The 18,278-nt window shown below is 40.2% G+C and overlaps 1 protein-coding gene across 1 annotated transcript; it reads left to right on the forward strand.

Moving 5' to 3' along the window:
- Positions 1-276: 276 nt before the first annotated feature.
- On the forward strand, positions 277-18,047 carry LOC128379849 (macrophage mannose receptor 1). The gene is made up of 50 exons (XM_053339490.1): positions 277-337; positions 2,074-2,219; positions 2,310-2,422; positions 2,572-2,711; positions 3,005-3,228; positions 3,317-3,423; positions 3,511-3,629; positions 3,747-3,882; positions 4,652-4,734; positions 4,850-4,969; positions 5,075-5,176; positions 5,264-5,422; positions 5,725-5,807; positions 5,979-6,123; positions 6,227-6,271; positions 6,388-6,555; positions 7,327-7,446; positions 7,541-7,651; positions 7,758-7,790; positions 7,923-8,060; positions 8,219-8,365; positions 8,470-8,604; positions 8,760-8,917; positions 9,012-9,156; positions 9,278-9,332; positions 9,423-9,489; positions 9,576-9,709; positions 9,790-9,833; positions 9,929-10,102; positions 10,517-10,671; positions 10,795-10,908; positions 11,593-11,708; positions 12,768-12,922; positions 13,002-13,207; positions 13,312-13,489; positions 13,581-13,805; positions 13,928-14,097; positions 14,188-14,258; positions 14,731-14,831; positions 14,924-15,043; positions 15,343-15,480; positions 15,563-15,717; positions 15,805-15,904; positions 16,037-16,272; positions 16,564-16,747; positions 16,865-17,113; positions 17,229-17,411; positions 17,517-17,573; positions 17,766-17,917; positions 18,003-18,047. Exons 1-50 carry the CDS (start codon positions 277-279, stop codon positions 18,045-18,047), a joined length of 6,522 nt encoding a protein of 2,173 aa, XP_053195465.1.
- Positions 18,048-18,278: the final 231 nt, after the last annotated feature.

Genomic DNA, 18,278 nt, shown 5'->3' on the forward strand with positions numbered 1-18,278 from the left:
GTATTTGGTAACAAATTATCGTAAGTTGTAATGTAGAAAATGAGTCAAGAGGTCAAGTGTTTGTCATCTGTGTTTTACTGCTTTCAGTCTTTGGACCCTGGACAGATGCTGAAAAGAGGCGAACGACAGAGAAGATGCTCAGAAGTCTATTAACTCTGCGCTAGGGAGCATCACATCACACACACACACTGCAGGCTCAGAGGAGTTTGGTGAATAGTGTAAAGCTATTAGGATGTGTATAATCACACCTTGAGAGGTGAACATAGAAAAGTAAAAATGGACAGAAGACAAAGAGCTCTTCTGCAGCTGATCAGCTTTACTGCTCTTCTTGCTTGTGGTAAGTCTTTTATTGCATTTTTTTCAAATATTTGTGAAGCTTTTTTGACTCGTCAGAAGGAGAAAGCATAAATCTGCAATCCTTAAAGGCAGATGTTTATTAACAGGTAGGAACATCTCAAATCTGGAGTGAAATTTGTTATTTTTTATCTTACGTGTGTTTTGGTGTGAGACTTGTGACTGGTACTTTGTGCTGTAGGTTTGAAGAAATGAGTAAAAGTGCTTGACACCCCTGATGTGCAGACCTGCAAATCTTGAATATTTAGACTTGCCATAATATTAATGAAATGAAGAGCAGAGGAATTTGAGTGGCGTATTCACATATGGATATAACAGAAACTTTACCCTTTTTTATTTTATAAGATTACACCTACACAAAATGTATCTGACATGTATCTTACAACATTTGGTTGTTTTTTTGTTATCACCTTTTCCACTTCCATCTTGTGCAATTCATTTAAAGGGCCACAATGTAACTAATTATTTGCTGCTTTCCAAGGCAAAATAAACATCTTGACAAGATGTGACAAAGATTTGCCAAACCACTGCTCCTCTACTGTTGCGCTGACAGTCCTCTTCAGAAAGAAGTAATCTGTGGTTTATACAGATAATTTTTATGTATTTTGTATTAAACCAGGACCAGTGAATATCCAAATTGAATGAAATCATTAGCCTGTTTTTCGTGTGGTCTTTCAACCCGTTAAGGATGTGTGCAAAACATGTGATTCTATATAGTCTGTAGAAGTTGTTAAAGTCAAACATTACCCAAAGTTTTGTGTGAGGTGTTGAGAGTTGACTGACACAGCTGGACTGTGGATCTGTCATGGGACTTTTATGATTGATGTGCACAAAAACTGAACCACCAAAACAATCAGAGTACTTTTACAGTACATTTTTATTGTACTGTCCTTCCTGATTGAACGATTTTACACCATTATGTGTTTTAGTCTGTGTGAATGGTCCTTCAATTCTACACACATCTGTATTTGCAAAATGGTATTTAAAAGCCTTTTTATATTGTGAATTTAACACAACATTTAACAGATCTCTGCATTTAATGTGTTTAATTGACCATCAAATTTATTCTGTGTCAGGAAGCATCTGCTCAAAAACTCCTACTTTTGCTGCCAAATACTATTTTTCAAACCAAAATCATTGTATATGATCATTATATTAATAAATTTAGATCTGCAGGATCATCCAGAATTTAGGTCTTTGGACTTGGTTTTCAAAGAAGAAATCCAAAACTGACATTTAAAGACTGAGTGAGCGATAAGCAACAATTGCAGCTGCAGTCAGTCACAGCCCACTCTAAATAAAATAAAATTGTTAAAATTTCCATGAGACACACGCGTTAGACTCATGAGTAAAAACAGCATTAATTTTTGATAATCTAATTTCTTGTGGAAGATTCAGGGTTTTGCGTGTTACTTTTGCCAGTGACATCTAGTGGCCTTTAGATGAACTGCAGCTTGAAGCACCTGTGAGTTTGCTTCGGTGTTGAGCTGTGATCGTTTTCATTTTACATATTTGTTGCAAAAGTATTTCCCTTCATGGATAAATTAAGTCACAGCAGCAACAAAGAAATGCAAACTTTTCTTTTGTATTAGAGATGTGCCGTTAAACTACTTTGCTGTGTTGCGGTGTACTGTTGTAATGTCCTTTTTTATTTGCAGATTATCATGTTTTGTACATATTTGTGCAAAATAAAAGAATGCTGTGTTGATGTATTTTCAGCACATGGCCAGTGTCCACAAGGCTGGAGGGAGAATGAGGATAAATGTTACTTATTCTCAACTGATACAAAGAAGTGGATGGAGGCGAATGCGTTTTGTTTGGAGCAGAACAGCAACCTAATGAGCATTCAGGACATTCATGAGAGGGTGAGGCAACACACACAAGTTTCCTGATGTGGTAAATATTCTGTTATGTTTTCAGACACTGGCTTCATGTGTTTTATGTTATTTTTCTAGTTATGGCTGAGGACACAAGTCAACCAAGAGATCTACTGGATTGGCCTGAATGACCAAGGCGTAGAAGGTGTCTGGGAGTGGAGTGATGGGAAACCTTTTATTGAATCCATAGCGTATGTAATACTGATGCCATTGCATCAATTAAAAAACATTACTTATTATTTATTAAAGATGTACTTGAATAAAAGTGTGATAAGAATCAAAAGTATGTTAAGTATTTTACTCAAATGTATCCAAAATTATCCTCTCTCTCCTGTTTCAGATACTGGATGCCAAACCAGCCTGATAACTGGGGTGCAGACCCTGGTGAGGACTGTGGTCAGGTGGTAGGAGGCAGCGGTGGACGGTGGAATGATGAAAACTGCAATGTTAGGAGGAAATATATCTGCAAGTACATCAATCGTAAGTCCACCAACTAGTGTCCACATTATTTTGTAGAGCTGTCTCTGAGCAGCCAAACTTCACAGCCTATGTTGAGAGTGGAAGTGTGTGGAAGTGACAGCTGCTGTTGGCACTCATTATCACCACAATCAGGCTAACCTTACAACTTTTCCACTAGCTGCATATCTGAAATGTTTAATCCTTGAAATATGATTTCTGACCCTGCCAAATGATTTCTCCATAAGCTCAGACCCCACATACTGACAGGACTAATTACACTTTACACTTTTACAATTTTATTTCCTCCTCTTCAGCCAATCCTGCCCCACAGTGTGACTTAGCAAATGGGTGGAGATCATACGGCTCAAACTGCTACAAGCTGAATGCAGAGACCAGAAAGAGCTGGGCAGCAGCCAGAGATGACTGTGTGGATGACGGAGGAGACCTGGTGTCTATTGTCACAGCAGAAGAAGAGCAGTACATCACAGGAACACTGGACTCATCTCAGTTTGACCTCTGGATTGGCCTTTCCACTCTGGTGCGAGGAAGCCCATTTACTCCACTTATATGACTATTTCATATGAATATTGAGTATGTGAATCTAAAGATGAGCTTTCTTCCTACAGAAATGCACCAAGATATCATGTCAAGTTGAGGCGGGGAACAGTCAGTTTACTTGGTCCGACGCTCAACAAGTGCAGTACACAAACTGGGCCACTGGTCAACCAACAGTGTAAGACATCATATCTTATCATACCTATATCATTAGACCTAAATGTTCATTTGTGCAGTCATGGTTTACATGTGTGTTCTCCAACAGTGATACAGAAGCCGGCACATGTTCTGCAATAATCAAAGACGAATCAGACGAATTTGGGAAATGGAAGACCCATGTGTGCAGATATGAGCGCCCTTACATGTGTAAACGACCTCTGAACAGTAAGCCGGATTGTTTTTTGAAACGCACACAGAGGATATCTCTTGCCCCATAAAAGAACAATGTTATTTTTTGGATTCTTTGTTTTTCTAACAATTTCTTTCCTATCTTATATACAGCCATCTGCCCTAAAGGTTGGGTCAGTTTTGCTGGCAATTGTTACTGGATGGTCAGTAACATCAATCTGTTGACCACCTGGCACGACGCTGTCACCAAGTGCTCTGAGACGGGGTCCCACTTGGTCACTATAGAGAGGTAGGAAAGAACTTAACAGTAAGCATTTGGATTTTAAAGAGAGGCCGTGTAACCTTATTCATGTGAAATTCAACACAATCAGGTGTACTGCTGCTTCAGCTTCAATTGGTCTAATATGAACAGTTACTTATGGTAGCTAATGTCAACTATTAACCGAAAATGTTATTAGTCAGACTGAAGTTGAAGACACAACATTGCCATATTATCACCTTATAAAGTTGTTATGGCAAACATTTAAACAAACAGCTTCCTATTTACACATCCAGGAAACACAGAGAAATATAAGTCTGATATTCACTGATAATCTGGCTCTGTTTTGGTCTCCACCTACTCCTGAGGGAAATATTTGCCTAAACACCCTGCAGCTGCTAAATAATCCACTATGTTCACTAGCTAGTCGCTAACTTAGTCTGACCTGATTCATTTAAAACAGCTGCCTGATATGGGACGAAAAACCAAAACCATTATTTAGAAGGGGCTGAAATTCATTATGAGTAACAACTTTAATAAATTACACAGTCAAATTATCCAAAAGAAATTATTGATGCAGCTTTGAATACAAAGGAAACACATAAATATGATGTCTTTAAAACTAACCCTTGTACAATAAAGGATAATTCAATATATCGCTGCTGTTAAAAAATTTAGATAATCTTGCTTGAAGGAATTTCGTATACAATCTAAAGACATACAAATCAACACTGCACTTAATTGCTGGTGAGTACAGTAGATAATCCAGCACTGTCTGTCATGTTTGTGTTTCTTGCAGTCAAGAAGAACAGTTCTTCATTAATTCGTACCTTCCAGACTTTCACCAAGTGGACATTCCTGACATCTGGATTGGGTTATCAGGTACAGATTACGTGTTACAGCCTGTACGTTTTAATGTTCACTGTGAAAAATAGAAAAAATGCTTATCTTGACAAATATAACTTTCTATTCATTTTCCTGTTTGTGATGTAACCAGACAAGGACCAGGACGGCCAATTCAAATGGGTGGATAAAACCGAGATTACTTTTTCTAACTATGGTTCCGGTTGGCCCCAAAACACTGCAAACGTCTGGGACTGTGGACAGATCTTCACAGGTAGGATCCACATTCTGATAGTCTCACCTTAAAATAATACTTCAAAATATTTTAAATTAAGGTTTGCATTGTAAAACCAACATGTGAGTTTATTTTTCCCTCCAGGAAATTATGACGGTAAATGGGAAACAACCAACTGCTTCAAGACCCTGGGTTACATCTGCGAGATGACGGGTGGACAGAACCCGAAACCGACTTCAGTTCCTGGTCAGTCAGACTAATATCCCGTCATTACACACTGTCTAGTTAAAGCTACTGTACGTTATTAACTGTTTATTTTTTATTTTGGTTCAGATTCTCACTGTGACCAGGGATATTTGTTGTACGGAGACTTCTGCTATCATTTTGAGACTGAGACGTCGAAAAAATGGCAGGATGCTGAGGCTCACTGTACCAGCGAGCAGGGTCACCTGGCCAGCTTCCACTCGGAGGAAGAGCTGAGTTTCCTAATTGGTGAGCAGCCAAGAAAGCATTCTAGTTCATCAAATTTATTGTGAAATATTTTTTCAAGAAATTATATGAATTATACACCAGCCATGCCAGCAAAATGGCCCCCACAGCATAACAGAGCACTGTAGTTGTCACCCATTCAGACCTGTATCGGTTTTCCTTTAATTTTCCCCCTGTCTGTATCTTTATCCTTGTTGTTACACCGCTGTGGACTAAGATGTACAACATTTCACTTTTTTTGTGTATGCAAGTCCAAAGAAAGTGACAACAAACTGAGTCTTGAATCTTGTCTTTTTTTTCTGCAGCTCACATGCCAGGAGATGGCTGGGTGGGACTTAACGACATCAATGTTGAAAACCAGTTTGTATTCACTGATGGAACTCCTTCAGTAAGTAACAAAATCATTAACATATTACATGATACAGATAACTGTCTGTCATTAACATCTCCACAATCACAAACATTTAGAAATCTTTGGATTCACGAGATGATCCTGCAAAGCTTCTCGTGATAAAGCAACATTTCAGACTGAGCTACTTTTCTTTTCTCTGGATCACAGGATTATCTCCCATGGGCTCCAAACCAACCAGACAACTGGCAAAATAATGAGGACTGTGCACACATCAGAGGGTCGAATCAACCTAGCCCTGGGACACTGAACGATGACTTCTGCACCTCAGCAAGGGAATATATCTGCAAAAAAGGTCTGATATTCCTAATTAATACTGTTGTTTTTTTTCTATGAATGCTTCTTCTATTAGATTAATCTTATGTTTTATTGATTTTCTTTGTCTTGTCTCTCTATAGCTAAGGGACAAGGACCTCCTCCCCAGCCCCCAACATCTGGACCAGGTTAACTCCATACTACACTTATCTCTACACTTAAAGCATGGCCTGAAGAGGATAATATGTGTTTATTTATCTGGATGTATGCATGTGTGAACCGGTGTGTTTCGTATTTGTTGCAGGGTGGAATGAAAAATGTGGTTCTTGGACGTCTGACCCGTTTAATGACTACTGCTACCTGTTTAACTACCTGTCAAGAAGGACGTGGGCAGAAGCTCGAGCCGACTGCGTCAACCAGGGTGGAGACCTCGTCAGTATCACTGATCCCTTTGAACAGGCGTTTATACAAGGTAGGATTTTTACATCTTTTCTTCACACTTCTGATTTTCTTTATTATTATATTATTAATGGCTTATTTGTGTTTGCTTAAGTATGCGTTTAATATGACAGATATTTGGCAAAATCTAATAATAAATAATAAACTTGAATTATTTAGGGGAAAATATTAGAATGATGTGAGAGTGAAGTTTCCCTTTTAAAAGAAAGTTTAATACAAAATTAAAATGTAATATTTCAGGATTACGTCATGCTAATATGAGATTTCAGTACTATAATAAACAGGTGAGAGCTGTCTGTCTGATTTTTGTATGTCAAAAGATGAAAGTGGATAACTAAGTTAAAGGGTTTCATCATACATAATACAGCTTTTCCCATAAAATTGTCCTTTTTTAATATTAATTGTAATAATTTTCGAGCTAACCCTAACCCTTACCACTGGGGGGCGTCAAAGGAAACATTTCAAATTCCACACATGGCGTCTCTAAAAGCCTTTTTTTTCTGACCTCTAGTGGTTTTACTTCTCACCTTGTTGCAAGTGTTCAGGTGTACTTCAGAACATAGGTATATTTATATGTTAGGTATATTTACAGGTGCAACAAAGCACACTTCTGTTCTGACCACACCAAAGAGTTGAATTAGGCTAAAGAGAGGGCAGTGAAACAGTGCTTCTCAGGCTGGTTTTCATTTCTCTTAAAGAGCTAAAGGCTTGTAATATGACCAATGAATTTTCACATGCCGTCTGTTTGTCTTGCATTAATTTGTATTTTTTCTGTCCTCTCCAGGTCTGATCCAGCAGAGTCCCACAGGGATCTCTCTGTGGATGGGTGGTCACGACTCCATCACTGAAGGTGGCTGGGAGTGGACAGATGGCTCTCCTTTCAGATACATCCGCTGGAATGCAGGTACATTTAAAGCCAAATATGCAAATTCATTCACAAACATATAAGGATTGCAAAACCACTGAATCCCCTCTCTCTGCCTCCTCTCTCCACACAGGTAACCCAGACAACTACTTCGGTGAAGACTGCCTGTCTATACTTATTAATAACGGCTACTGGAACGACGACGAATGTGAGAACGACAGAGGATACATCTGCAAGCGGAGAGGTGAGACATGTTGCTTGAATAATTGTTTTTGACACTTGCAAAAAGAAGACAATATTTAGAGTGTTGATACATGATGGTAACACTGTGCTCATGTTTCCTCTTTCAGGAAATACACCTGAGCCTCCTCCACCTCATGATGGTAATGATGAAACTTCACTATTTCCTCCAAAGAGACATATTTGAAACAACAGAAAGATTATAGATGTTATGATCACTTATATACAAATAGATATTGGCAATACATGCATGGTGTGAATTCTCTCTGCTGCAGGTTATATGACAGCGATTGTGTGTCAGGACTCGTCTGCCGTCCTTCACTGTCCAGAAGAAAGCGTCATTAACATCAAGTCTGCTTTCTTTGGACGGAAGAGTGATGACATCTGTCCACACCTGGATGAATCAGGAGGAGGTGCTGCACATTAATCACACAGTCAAATTCAACAATTACAAATTCAAACTATTATTTACTATTTAAAATACATCTTTTAGTCTTCATCCACAGTTACTCACCAGCATGTATCTTTTTACTAGTGTAAATCAAAATAAATCACAAATATCGTTCTGTAGGAAGCTGCACAGTGGAAGGTGTCCTTCCTCTATACAGAAAGGCATGTGACAACCGTCAATTCTGCTTTGCATACGCCCACACGGAGGTGGACCCCTGCCCTACTGTTTCCAAATACCTCGAGATCGTCTACAGTTGTGAACAGAAAGGTGGGCTTGTGTTGTTCTTCTTCTATTCACATTCTTTAAAAAAACAACCTCCATATCTCCTGTACTAATAACAATAATTTTTTTGTGACTTGATTGCTCCTCAGTGTGTCTGCACGGCCTGGGTGTCGAAGACAGGAACATCACAGACTACCAGCTTTCTGCTTCCTCCTCTATTGGTACCTATACTCCTAACAAAGCCCGTCTGAATGGAAATTCTTGCTGGATGCCGTCAGGAAGTGGTATGTACCAACTTAACAGTCACACATACTAAATAATATTTTAATCACTAGTTAATAACTATGACAGTGTTTAGATTGTTGCCACAAATAATACCTTTATCTTTATTTGATGTTGGAGTTAAACCTTAAACCATATCTAATGTCCCCTTCTCCAGCAACTTCAAGCTGGATCCAGGTAAACCTGGGCCAGACCAGAAAAGTAACAGGGATAGTAATCCAGGGTTGTCCTCAACAAGACCACTGGGTCACCAAATTTAAGATCCAGCACGGTATGGACGGAACAACCTGGACTGACTACACTGCTGATGGGCAGGTGAGTAAAAAAGACTTCCCTGGTTCAAAAGCAAACTGTTAAAATGGAGGTCTGGTTGGCTTAAATAATCAGTCTGGATTTCCATCATTTCCAGTTTTTCCTAGGCGCCGCAGACAGAGACACTCCTGAAACTCAGCTGCTGGGTACACCTGTGTCAGCTCAGTACGTCCGCATCCTCCCGCAGGAGTTCAACGGTCAAGCAGGCCTCCGCTTTGACGTCTTAGGATGCACACCTGACTGTAAGGAAACATTTGACAGCTGGAATAAGCCTACTTCAAAAATTCAGAAGTTACATATTATAACTTCACATGTTTTCACATAAATGCTGATGGTCAATAATGAAAAATTGTGGTTCAACAGATGCAGTCACATGTGCAAAGAAGCCCAACTTCATCTTTTCCAACGACCAAATGACGTGAGTCAGACATGACATATTTTGGAAATGGTTAATGTTTTTTTGTGATATTCCATCCATCATACACACTGATGCTATTGTGTTTTTCAGTGTCCACTGTCCAGCAGGCTGCGCTAACGAAAATTACATAGTATATGGCTCTTCAGTATATCGTGGGGTATGTGAATATATTGTCTAAATTGAATCACAATCTCTGCAGATTATTTATGAAAGATGTTTTTTTCTTGTTGTCTCTTCTCATAGGATTCAAACATCTGTGCAGCAGCTCTCCATGCTGGAGTGATCCTAAATGCAAGAGGAGGAGATTGCACTTTATTGAAAGCTCCAGGACAGAATTTCTATGCTGGCTCCAACAGAAACGGCATCACCACGAGACAGTAAGTGCTCGAGTTTCTAAATGAAATCCTTTTTCCCTGTGAGTTAGAAGCTGATATAATAATGTATTTCATTTCTGCAGATATAATGGAGACTATGCTGTGTCTTACACTTTTGCAGATGGAGGTGAGTTGATATATAATACTTTAAACCTATCCCCTTTCTTAAAATAAAAAGATTTTTGTTTCCCATTGACGTTGAATCATCTTACTCTCATACAGGGCTGAGATGTCCAGCATCTGACTGGTATGAGTTTGGAGATTACTGTTACCAACCTTCTACAGACAAAAAGACATGGCACGATGCTCAGGACGCCTGCCGTGAAGTTGGTGCTGAACTCGTATCCATCCTCTCGATGACAGAGCAAAGCTGGGTGGAAAGTTACCTGTACCTGGGTACGGATCTCAAAAATAGCACAAACTGTCAGTTTAATGATACAGAAAGGAGGCAGAAGTAAGGTTTAGGTTACATATTTGTTCCCACATAAAACAGTTATGGGGACTGACTCAATTTTGACACTGCCAGCATTTATATAATGCAGATAGAATATTATTTGACTGCATTATTTAGTATTATTTAGTGCAGCATCAATGTATTGATCAAATTTGAAATCTGAATCAAATAATTTGCCTTTTGGTCAGCTGGCAACATCAAAAAAAGTAAAAGAAAGCATAAAAATGTGCATGATTCATTATTTGATGTCTATGAATGAGAGACATTTTCCACAGGTGTTATAACTGAAAATGAAATGATGCATTGCATATATGAATGAAGATGAAGAACAGCATAACTTTTTCTATCCTCTACAGCCACCAGTGACGTGTGGACTGGTCTGAATGATCTGAATATCCCTGGTATGTTCTCCTGGTCTGACGAACATATGGCGACTTTCACCTACTGGGCTCCAGGAGAACCCAACAACCACCATGGGTTCAGCGAGGACTGTGTGGAGATGTTACATCAGGTGAGAGGAATGACCAATAATATCACACATCCATAAAGTATATTGTTTGTTTTATATGACACATCCAGAGCTGAAATGAAGTGAATGAAGGTAATTCTTATGTGTGTTTCATCTCTGTTGCAGACTGGCAGATGGAACGACGTGACCTGCACCGAACTGAATACCTATATGTGCAAAATGCCCAAAGCACATTACCCAGTGCCCTCTGTGAAACCCACTGCATATGGATGCCCACAGGTAGGTCAAATGTCAAACATACTTTTTATTTCTATGTCTTTGTATGCAAATGTAGCATCATCATGTACATGTTTTAAAGGACAGGTTCATGCTTTTTAAGCCTGTCTTGGAGTAACAGTCAGGTACACAAATTAACAAATGTACTGTTCATACTGATCATTAGAAGATACCATCCTAATGTACTTTCTGTTTAAGTGACGGGACAAAATCTACAGTCCTTCTTCTGAGCAAAAATAAGTTAATCTGAAGTCAACATGAAGCTTCATCCATCCAAAGTTTCTGTCTCCTTAGTGCCGAATTCCCTTTTTTGTGACCATCCTTTCAGCAAAGCTCAACAGAAAAACACAAAGAAGGAATTTGGTACTAAAATGACGAGATGAGTTTACCTTGAAAGATATCTACTTGATTTGATTTACTCAGGCTGCTCGAGACTCATCAGCATCTTAAACTTTTAATATGTTTTTGAACAAAACGACAACTGGAGATTTTGATGCCTTCCATTACTATAATTATAATATAAACAAATTATAATATAAAACTTCCCACATAAAACTTCTTTCAGTGTCCGTTTAATACTGACTTCAATATGAATGAATCTGTCCTTTAATGCTTATTGAGAAGACGCTACGGTGCATGCAACAGAATAAGTCACTTCAATAAGCTCACCTCTGTCACATGTGTCAGGGCTGGGATGCGTATGGTTACGCCTGTTACTGGTTGCTGGAAACACCCAAGACCTGGTTGGAGGCTAAGGCTTTTTGTGAAAGTCAGGACAGCTTTCTGCTGCACCTTGGAGACATGTGAGTTGGACATTTAAGTAGCAGAGATGCCGATGTGCAAGAGGCTTCTGTTAGTATGAATAACTCCACACTCCAGAGAAACTGATGGAGATAAGCTGAATAATATTCTGATCCTTCAGTTTTAATAGTTTATATTGTATCTGGTGTCAGTCTCTCCTAGCTGTAGTCTCTCATCTCCTGTAACACATCCTGCATATTGCACTCATCTTTGCCTTTATGATTTCAAGGCTCATAAAAAAGCTGTACTTTTCTTCTTGTTGCTATTTCTTCTTGTTTTCTCTTTCCATTTATTCACCTGCCCCTGTCTCCTGTCCTGTATCTCCTCAAAGAACACTTCATACTTTTCCCTAATCTTTTCTAAACCAGACTGTATGCAATACAGATTTGCACACAGTCTGATTATTTTCTCAATAAATTGATCAGCCATTTGGTCTAAAAAAGGTCAGAACATGGTGAAAAAAGGTTTCCCGTAGTCCAGGTACAACCTCAAATGTTATGATTGGTCCTGACTAACAGTCCACTAAAGAAACAAGAAAATAGAGAATAGAAGAAAAAAATAAGAAATGGACTGAGAGAATTTTAGGTTTTTTCTTTAAAAAAATGACTCAAAATGATGAATGAGCAATTATCATCATAGTTGCCAATTCATTTTCTGTTGATCGACTAATCAGCTAATCAATGCAGCTCTAATGAAATGCTTTCTATTCTTCAACTTTTCATTAATGACGTCAGTTCCTTCATTATCTGAACTACTTTATTTCTGTATCCTCTGCTTTTCTGGAGGACAATAACATTAAACAATGTGTGTTTGAACTTCTCTTTATGGATGTGTGTGACGTGAAATATGTAGGAATTCAAGGTTTTTGTGATGTTGTCCTTGTTTGTTACATATGTGAACTGTAAGTGGGAAAAAGGACAAGATGAATTCATAATGGTGGCAGATTTATCATCTTACAGTTTCTGTTGTGAACATCTGATATAGCAGCATAAAAAATATTTTTCTACTTCACTGACAGATTTTGATTTTAAATATTCTCTCTTCTCTCTGTTTCACTGCAGTTATGAGCAGGCCCATTTTACAGTGAAACTGTCAGGAAAGACGGGTATGTGGTGGATTGGGCTGCGTGCTCGAGGCGATACAGTTGGAGGTGTGGACTACATCTGGGACAACGGCGCATTTCTCACCTACACTCACTGGGACAGAAACCAGCCAGGTACAGAGAAGATCTTACACACACACACACATCACGCGAAATACACCTTTAATCACACTGATCTGCTTTCTATCTCTAGATAACGGGGAAGGAACTTGTGTGGCTATGACATCTGGTGAGACTGGTGGTTTCTGGGATGACAAGGAGTGCTTGGAGAAATTTGCCTTCATCTGTGAGAAACCCAGACCTGACATCACCCCACCCACCAAGGCCCCGACTCCTCCTCCGTCACAGGGCTGTGCGGAGGGCTGGACGGCCCAGCCCCACTTCAGGAACTGTTTCAAGGTATTTAAGGCAGTGAATAAAACATCTTAAAAGTATTCTCTACCACACTCATCTCTGCAGGGGCCATTTTTCCACCACTAAGTTTTTTTCCTGATGTATCGCAGCTCTTCCACAATGTGGAGTGGTCCGACAAGAAGAGCTGGGGAGCAGCACATGAAGACTGTGTCTCCAGAGGAGCTAATCTGGTCAGCATCCACACTCAGGAGGAAGAAGAGTTCTTGGCTCTGTACAGCAAGGCCACCAGCAAGTGGATCGGCCTCAAGCTAAACCCAACAGAAGGAGGTGAGTTTAATATTTGTATGTTTCATAGCACCGAACCCCCAAATTAAGATGACACAAAAAAAACCCCTGATGACTCTATCTTATATTCTAGGCTATTCTTGGAGCGATGGCTCAGCTCTGTCCCACACCAACTGGGGCTTCGGGGAGCCAAACAGCCACGACGGCCGTGAGGAGTGTATAGAGATGGTGAGCAACCACAATGGGAGCTTTTCCTGGTGGAACGATCTCAACTGTGACGCTCACCAGGATTGGATATGCATGATCTCCAAAGGAAAGACCCCCATTCTGCCCCCCGTGCCCCCACCTCCTGTTCCAGGTAAACTGTCCCCAAAATGTATTAGTATGTATTAGTAAAAGTATTAATATATAGATCAGGCTTTGTGTTACTATAGCAGAGATCCCTCATATCATCTCTGCGTTTGCTTTCTCAACCCTCAGCTCCTGATTGTGGCAGCAACCCAGGCTGGAGGAAGAACAACAACATCTGCTACTACTACAATGACACCGACATCGTGGACTTCCCCACAGCTATGCAACGCTGCTATGCAGAGAAGGCCAGACTTGTCTCCATCCTCAACAAAGATGAACAGGCATACGTTAACAGCATGGTGCGCTTCTTTTCTTTCAGAGCTCCTCTACAGTGTAGAATATGTTGTAATATGTTACAGTGAAATGTGTTTGTCTTACTGCTCATCCAGGTGGGGACAGGCGAGGTCACTGCAGCCTGGATTGGAATGGCGATGTTTGGTATTGCAAATGGACAATACGCGTATGTGTTCTTTATTTCTCAGAGATTTCAATTAATTTGAGGTCAAATTGAAGGGATGATGTTAACTTTATACTATTGTAGCACTCAATTTTTTTGGTATGTTGTTTTTATAAATACGATCATGTGTTTCTTTAATCTGAGCAACTGACAAGCAGATGATGTTATTAGGGACCACATCTTGGAGCTGTAAATAATAAAACAAGTTCTTGGAAATTATAAAAGCACCCAGTGATTTAACTAGAATATAAGGCCACTTTGTATTTTTTAATTCACATAAAACTTGTTTAACATCTCACACTCAAATTCTCCACAGAGTCAGTTACTTATTTATTATCACTCCACAATGTCTAACTCAATGGTGTCATCAATTCTAAGAGAGGTTATTTTGTCTATAATAATTTCTATTTAAAAATGATGTGAACACCACAATGAAAAAGGTTGATGCTACAGTTCGTCTGCTTTGTCTTCACAGGTGGTTGGACTTCTCACCTATAACATACACCCACTGGGGTCCAGGTGAGCCCAACAATGCCAACGGGGAGGAACAGTGTGTTCAGATGAACAGACATCAAGGTACTGAAATCACATGATCTGATTATTTATTGCTCCTTTGTACCAAACGGACCCTCAGCTGCGATATTTATGAAGGACTCTGCCTTGTTAAGGTTCATGGAACGATGCCAACTGCGGTCGTGCTGGAGCAGGTTACGTCTGTAAGAAGTTCCCCGGAGATGTCCACACCCCTCCTCCACCCACACAGCCCTGGGAGGGCAACTGCCCTGAAGGTAACACACACACACACACCAAAATGATTGATTTATTTAAACATGGAGGTTATACATTGATAGATGTGTATAATGTATTTTTAAGGATAAGTTTGATTGTACTCTCTATTTTTCTTACCGACAAAAAATTTGAAGACCCTAATAAGAAGCATCATGTGTGATGTCTTATTCCTCTGTGCTATAAAGTCAAAATCAATAATTTCATAGTAATTTAATGGATTTGTACTTTGTACCTTGATAACCAGTCTGGTGTGGCTCATTAATATGTCTTTAATAGTTTATTCTTTCCTTCCCTCCAGGCTGGATGCGTTTCAAGGATAAATGCTTCTTATTCAAAGGGAAGAAAGATGATATTAAAGCCAACTGGACGTTTGCTCGGAGTTGGTGCCAACAGCAGGGAGGAAATCTGGCAATTATTGATGACCAGTATGAGAACGGTAAGCTCAGCAGATAACTTTATCTATAAAGGATTTAACAGTCCAGTGGCTGCAGGTCAAAACGACGGCTCCTCTCTTTCAGACTTTGTGTCGAGTTACTTGAGGGACCTGGAGAAACCCGCGTGGATCGGTCTGTCAGATACCCTGGTAGAGAATCAGTACGCCTGGTCTGATGGGATCAGCCCTGTACTGTACACCAACTGGAACGAGAAGGAGCCCAACAACGCAGGAGGAGCGGTGAGATTTGTAATAAAACCTAGACTCTGTGACTGACAAATACATTTTTAGTTAAAATGCTTCAAGCTTTCTTGTTTTTCTTTACAGGAACACTGTGTAGCAATGACTCACACCCACCTGGTGAGCGGCAAGTGGAACGACGACGGCTGTCATAAAGATCAAAGCTTCGTCTGCTCCAGAAAGAAATGTCAGTAAAACCTCCAGCAGTTTTCTTCCTGCTCAAATATCATTACATTCATTTTACTAACCAGCATTTCAGAAAGCTTCATCCCAGTTCAGGCCTGACTCACTGACTTTTCCCCATCTGCCTCCACACCAGCGAGCAGCGTCGCACCTCCTCCCCCTACAAAGAACCCCTGCCCCGCTGGCTACACCTCCTGGTACATGAACTGCTACAAGTTGGTGGAGGAGGCAGCAAAGTGGGATGAGGCTCAGGAGGCTTGCCGGAAAGAGGGAGGAAACCTGGCCAGCATCGACATGAGCTACGACCAGGCCTTCGTCGCCGGAGCCGTGTTACAGGGGAGAGGGGACGCCTGGATCGGACTCAGACGCAAGGTGCTGTCAGTTAATCGTTTAGTCAGTTAGATTAAACTTGCAATATTGGGTTTGTTTATCTATATTACAAAAGTATAGTCACGCTTAAGTATAAGTACACAAGTATAAGAATTCAAATTGACATTAGTACTCATTATATCCATACATATATATTCTATACTAATAACAGTTTGAATGACTTTCCACAGAAGAGCCAGAAATCTCAAAGACAAACATCTTGAAACCTGAAATAATTCATCCACACTCTGTTATCAGTGAGGAAAGCTCACACTGTGTCATGGTTTAATGCAGGAAAATGGCTCTTACATATGGACAGACGGCTGGCCAGTTTTCTTCACTCACTGGGGACCAGCAGAGCCCAGTAACATCGCGGGTGAGGGCTGCGTGAGTATGCATGCAGCATGGCCATTCCATGGGACCTGGAACGACACAAATTGTAACCAAGCTAAAGCCTACATCTGCAAGATCTCCTATGGTATGAAACACACCCTAAACTGAACTGACTTTTACTACTTTGACTTTTTTCTAACTAATTCATTGTTTTAGGCTTAAAAGCACAAGGCTAAACATATTCATTTATATCATCTCTCAGAGAATCCGCCATCCACTCCTGCCCCCGGTGATGGGAAGTGTCTGCCTTTCTGGCTTCCCTACGGTCGCCACTGTTACCATGTGTACAACGGTCCACAGGGCTTCTCTTGGCCCGACTCCCGACATTACTGCGAGTCTGCCAACGCAGATCTGGCGTCCATCCACAGCAGAGCGGAGGTGGAGTTCATCAGAAGCTTCAACGTCACCAAACGTCACAACCTCTGGATCGGCCTCACCAGGGACAGCAGCTGTGAGTGTAGAATTCACCTAAGTATACTGATAATGTTGTTTCACAGTATGATTTAGACACTAGCTTTGATATTAGAGATATATATTACACATACAAATATGGCTTGATGTTCTAGTCGGCTGGGGCTGGACAGACAAGACATCTCTGGGCTTCATCAACTGGGCTCAAGGCGAACCCAACCTGGCCTTTCACCCCGGGGATGTGGCCGAGGAGAACTGCGTGGAGATGTACAACGACGGGCGCTGGAACGACAACAACTGCCTGCAGAAGAGAGGTTTCGTATGCAGGCACCGCCAGTGTAAGGATTTTCTTCAACCGCAGGCTCAGTTTGCATAGATTCTAACTGAAGAGGATGAGCAGATTAACAGCTTCTCTCTGTAAAACTTTTTTTTTTTTTTTTCAGACTATAATACAGATGATGGCGGAAATCCCATTTTTCCCACTGATCCTCCAAGCAGCGGTAAGTGTGACAAAAGACACATTTTCCTAACGTGTGCATTCATTTTTCCTTCTTTTTTTCCCCCCATTCATGCAGCTGATGGTTATTAGTTGAACAATGAATTACACGTTTGAACGCTTTAAAAAATGTTGGAGCTCAAATAAAATTTTTATGAGCTCTACTGAAGCATCTGCTGTATGTGTGTTTGTACAGATGCAGGATTGATAGCTGGTGCAATTATTGGAGCCGTCGTGGTTGTCACCTTGATAGCAGGAATGCTCTACTACGTCATCAGCGTGCGAGGATACAAACCGAACTTCAGCCTGCCAACAAGAATGCCCACCGCTAGCGCTACGACTGATGTGGTAAGTTATCAGTAAGTGAGAAGACGTGGTTGAATTGAATTGGTTGAGTCTAAATGGTGAATTGTGTCATTTTTTTCTGTTGCAGCCTGCTTTCATCAACCCCAACTTTGCTGGAGAATCAGACACATAAAACATCATCCAAGTGTTGTACAGTTTATCAAATGCGATGCTTTTTTGTTGTTGTTAAAGGAAATCAGTGATAATGTAGTATGACAGTCTAATCCAGTTTTATAAGATGAATCAGCTTTGTATATATTGTAATTAACTAATAAATTTAAAAAAGATGTATTAAAACAAAACTACATTTCTTTGCATCTGTTAAATATGTAATTCACTGTACGCTTTATTCATTCACCATCCT

This window comes from Scomber japonicus, chromosome 19 (assembly GCF_027409825.1).
Source record: "Scomber japonicus isolate fScoJap1 chromosome 19, fScoJap1.pri, whole genome shotgun sequence".
Lineage (NCBI taxonomy): Eukaryota > Metazoa > Chordata > Actinopteri > Scombriformes > Scombridae > Scomber > Scomber japonicus.

What these genes read in the sequence shown, in the direction of transcription:
- LOC128379849 (XM_053339490.1), top strand. Translation starts at nt 277, where the DNA reads ATGGACAGAAGACAAAGAGCTCTTCTGCAGCTGATCAGCTTTACTGCT. An exon ending in CTTAGGATGCACACCTGACT is followed by an intron (nt 9,157 to 9,277) that starts GTAAGGAAACAT and finishes GTGGTTCAACAG; the next exon opens with ATGCAGTCACATGTGCAAAG. An exon ending in ATTGCAAATGGACAATACGC is followed by an intron (nt 14,259 to 14,730) that starts GTATGTGTTCTT and finishes TTGTCTTCACAG; the next exon opens with GTGGTTGGACTTCTCACCTA.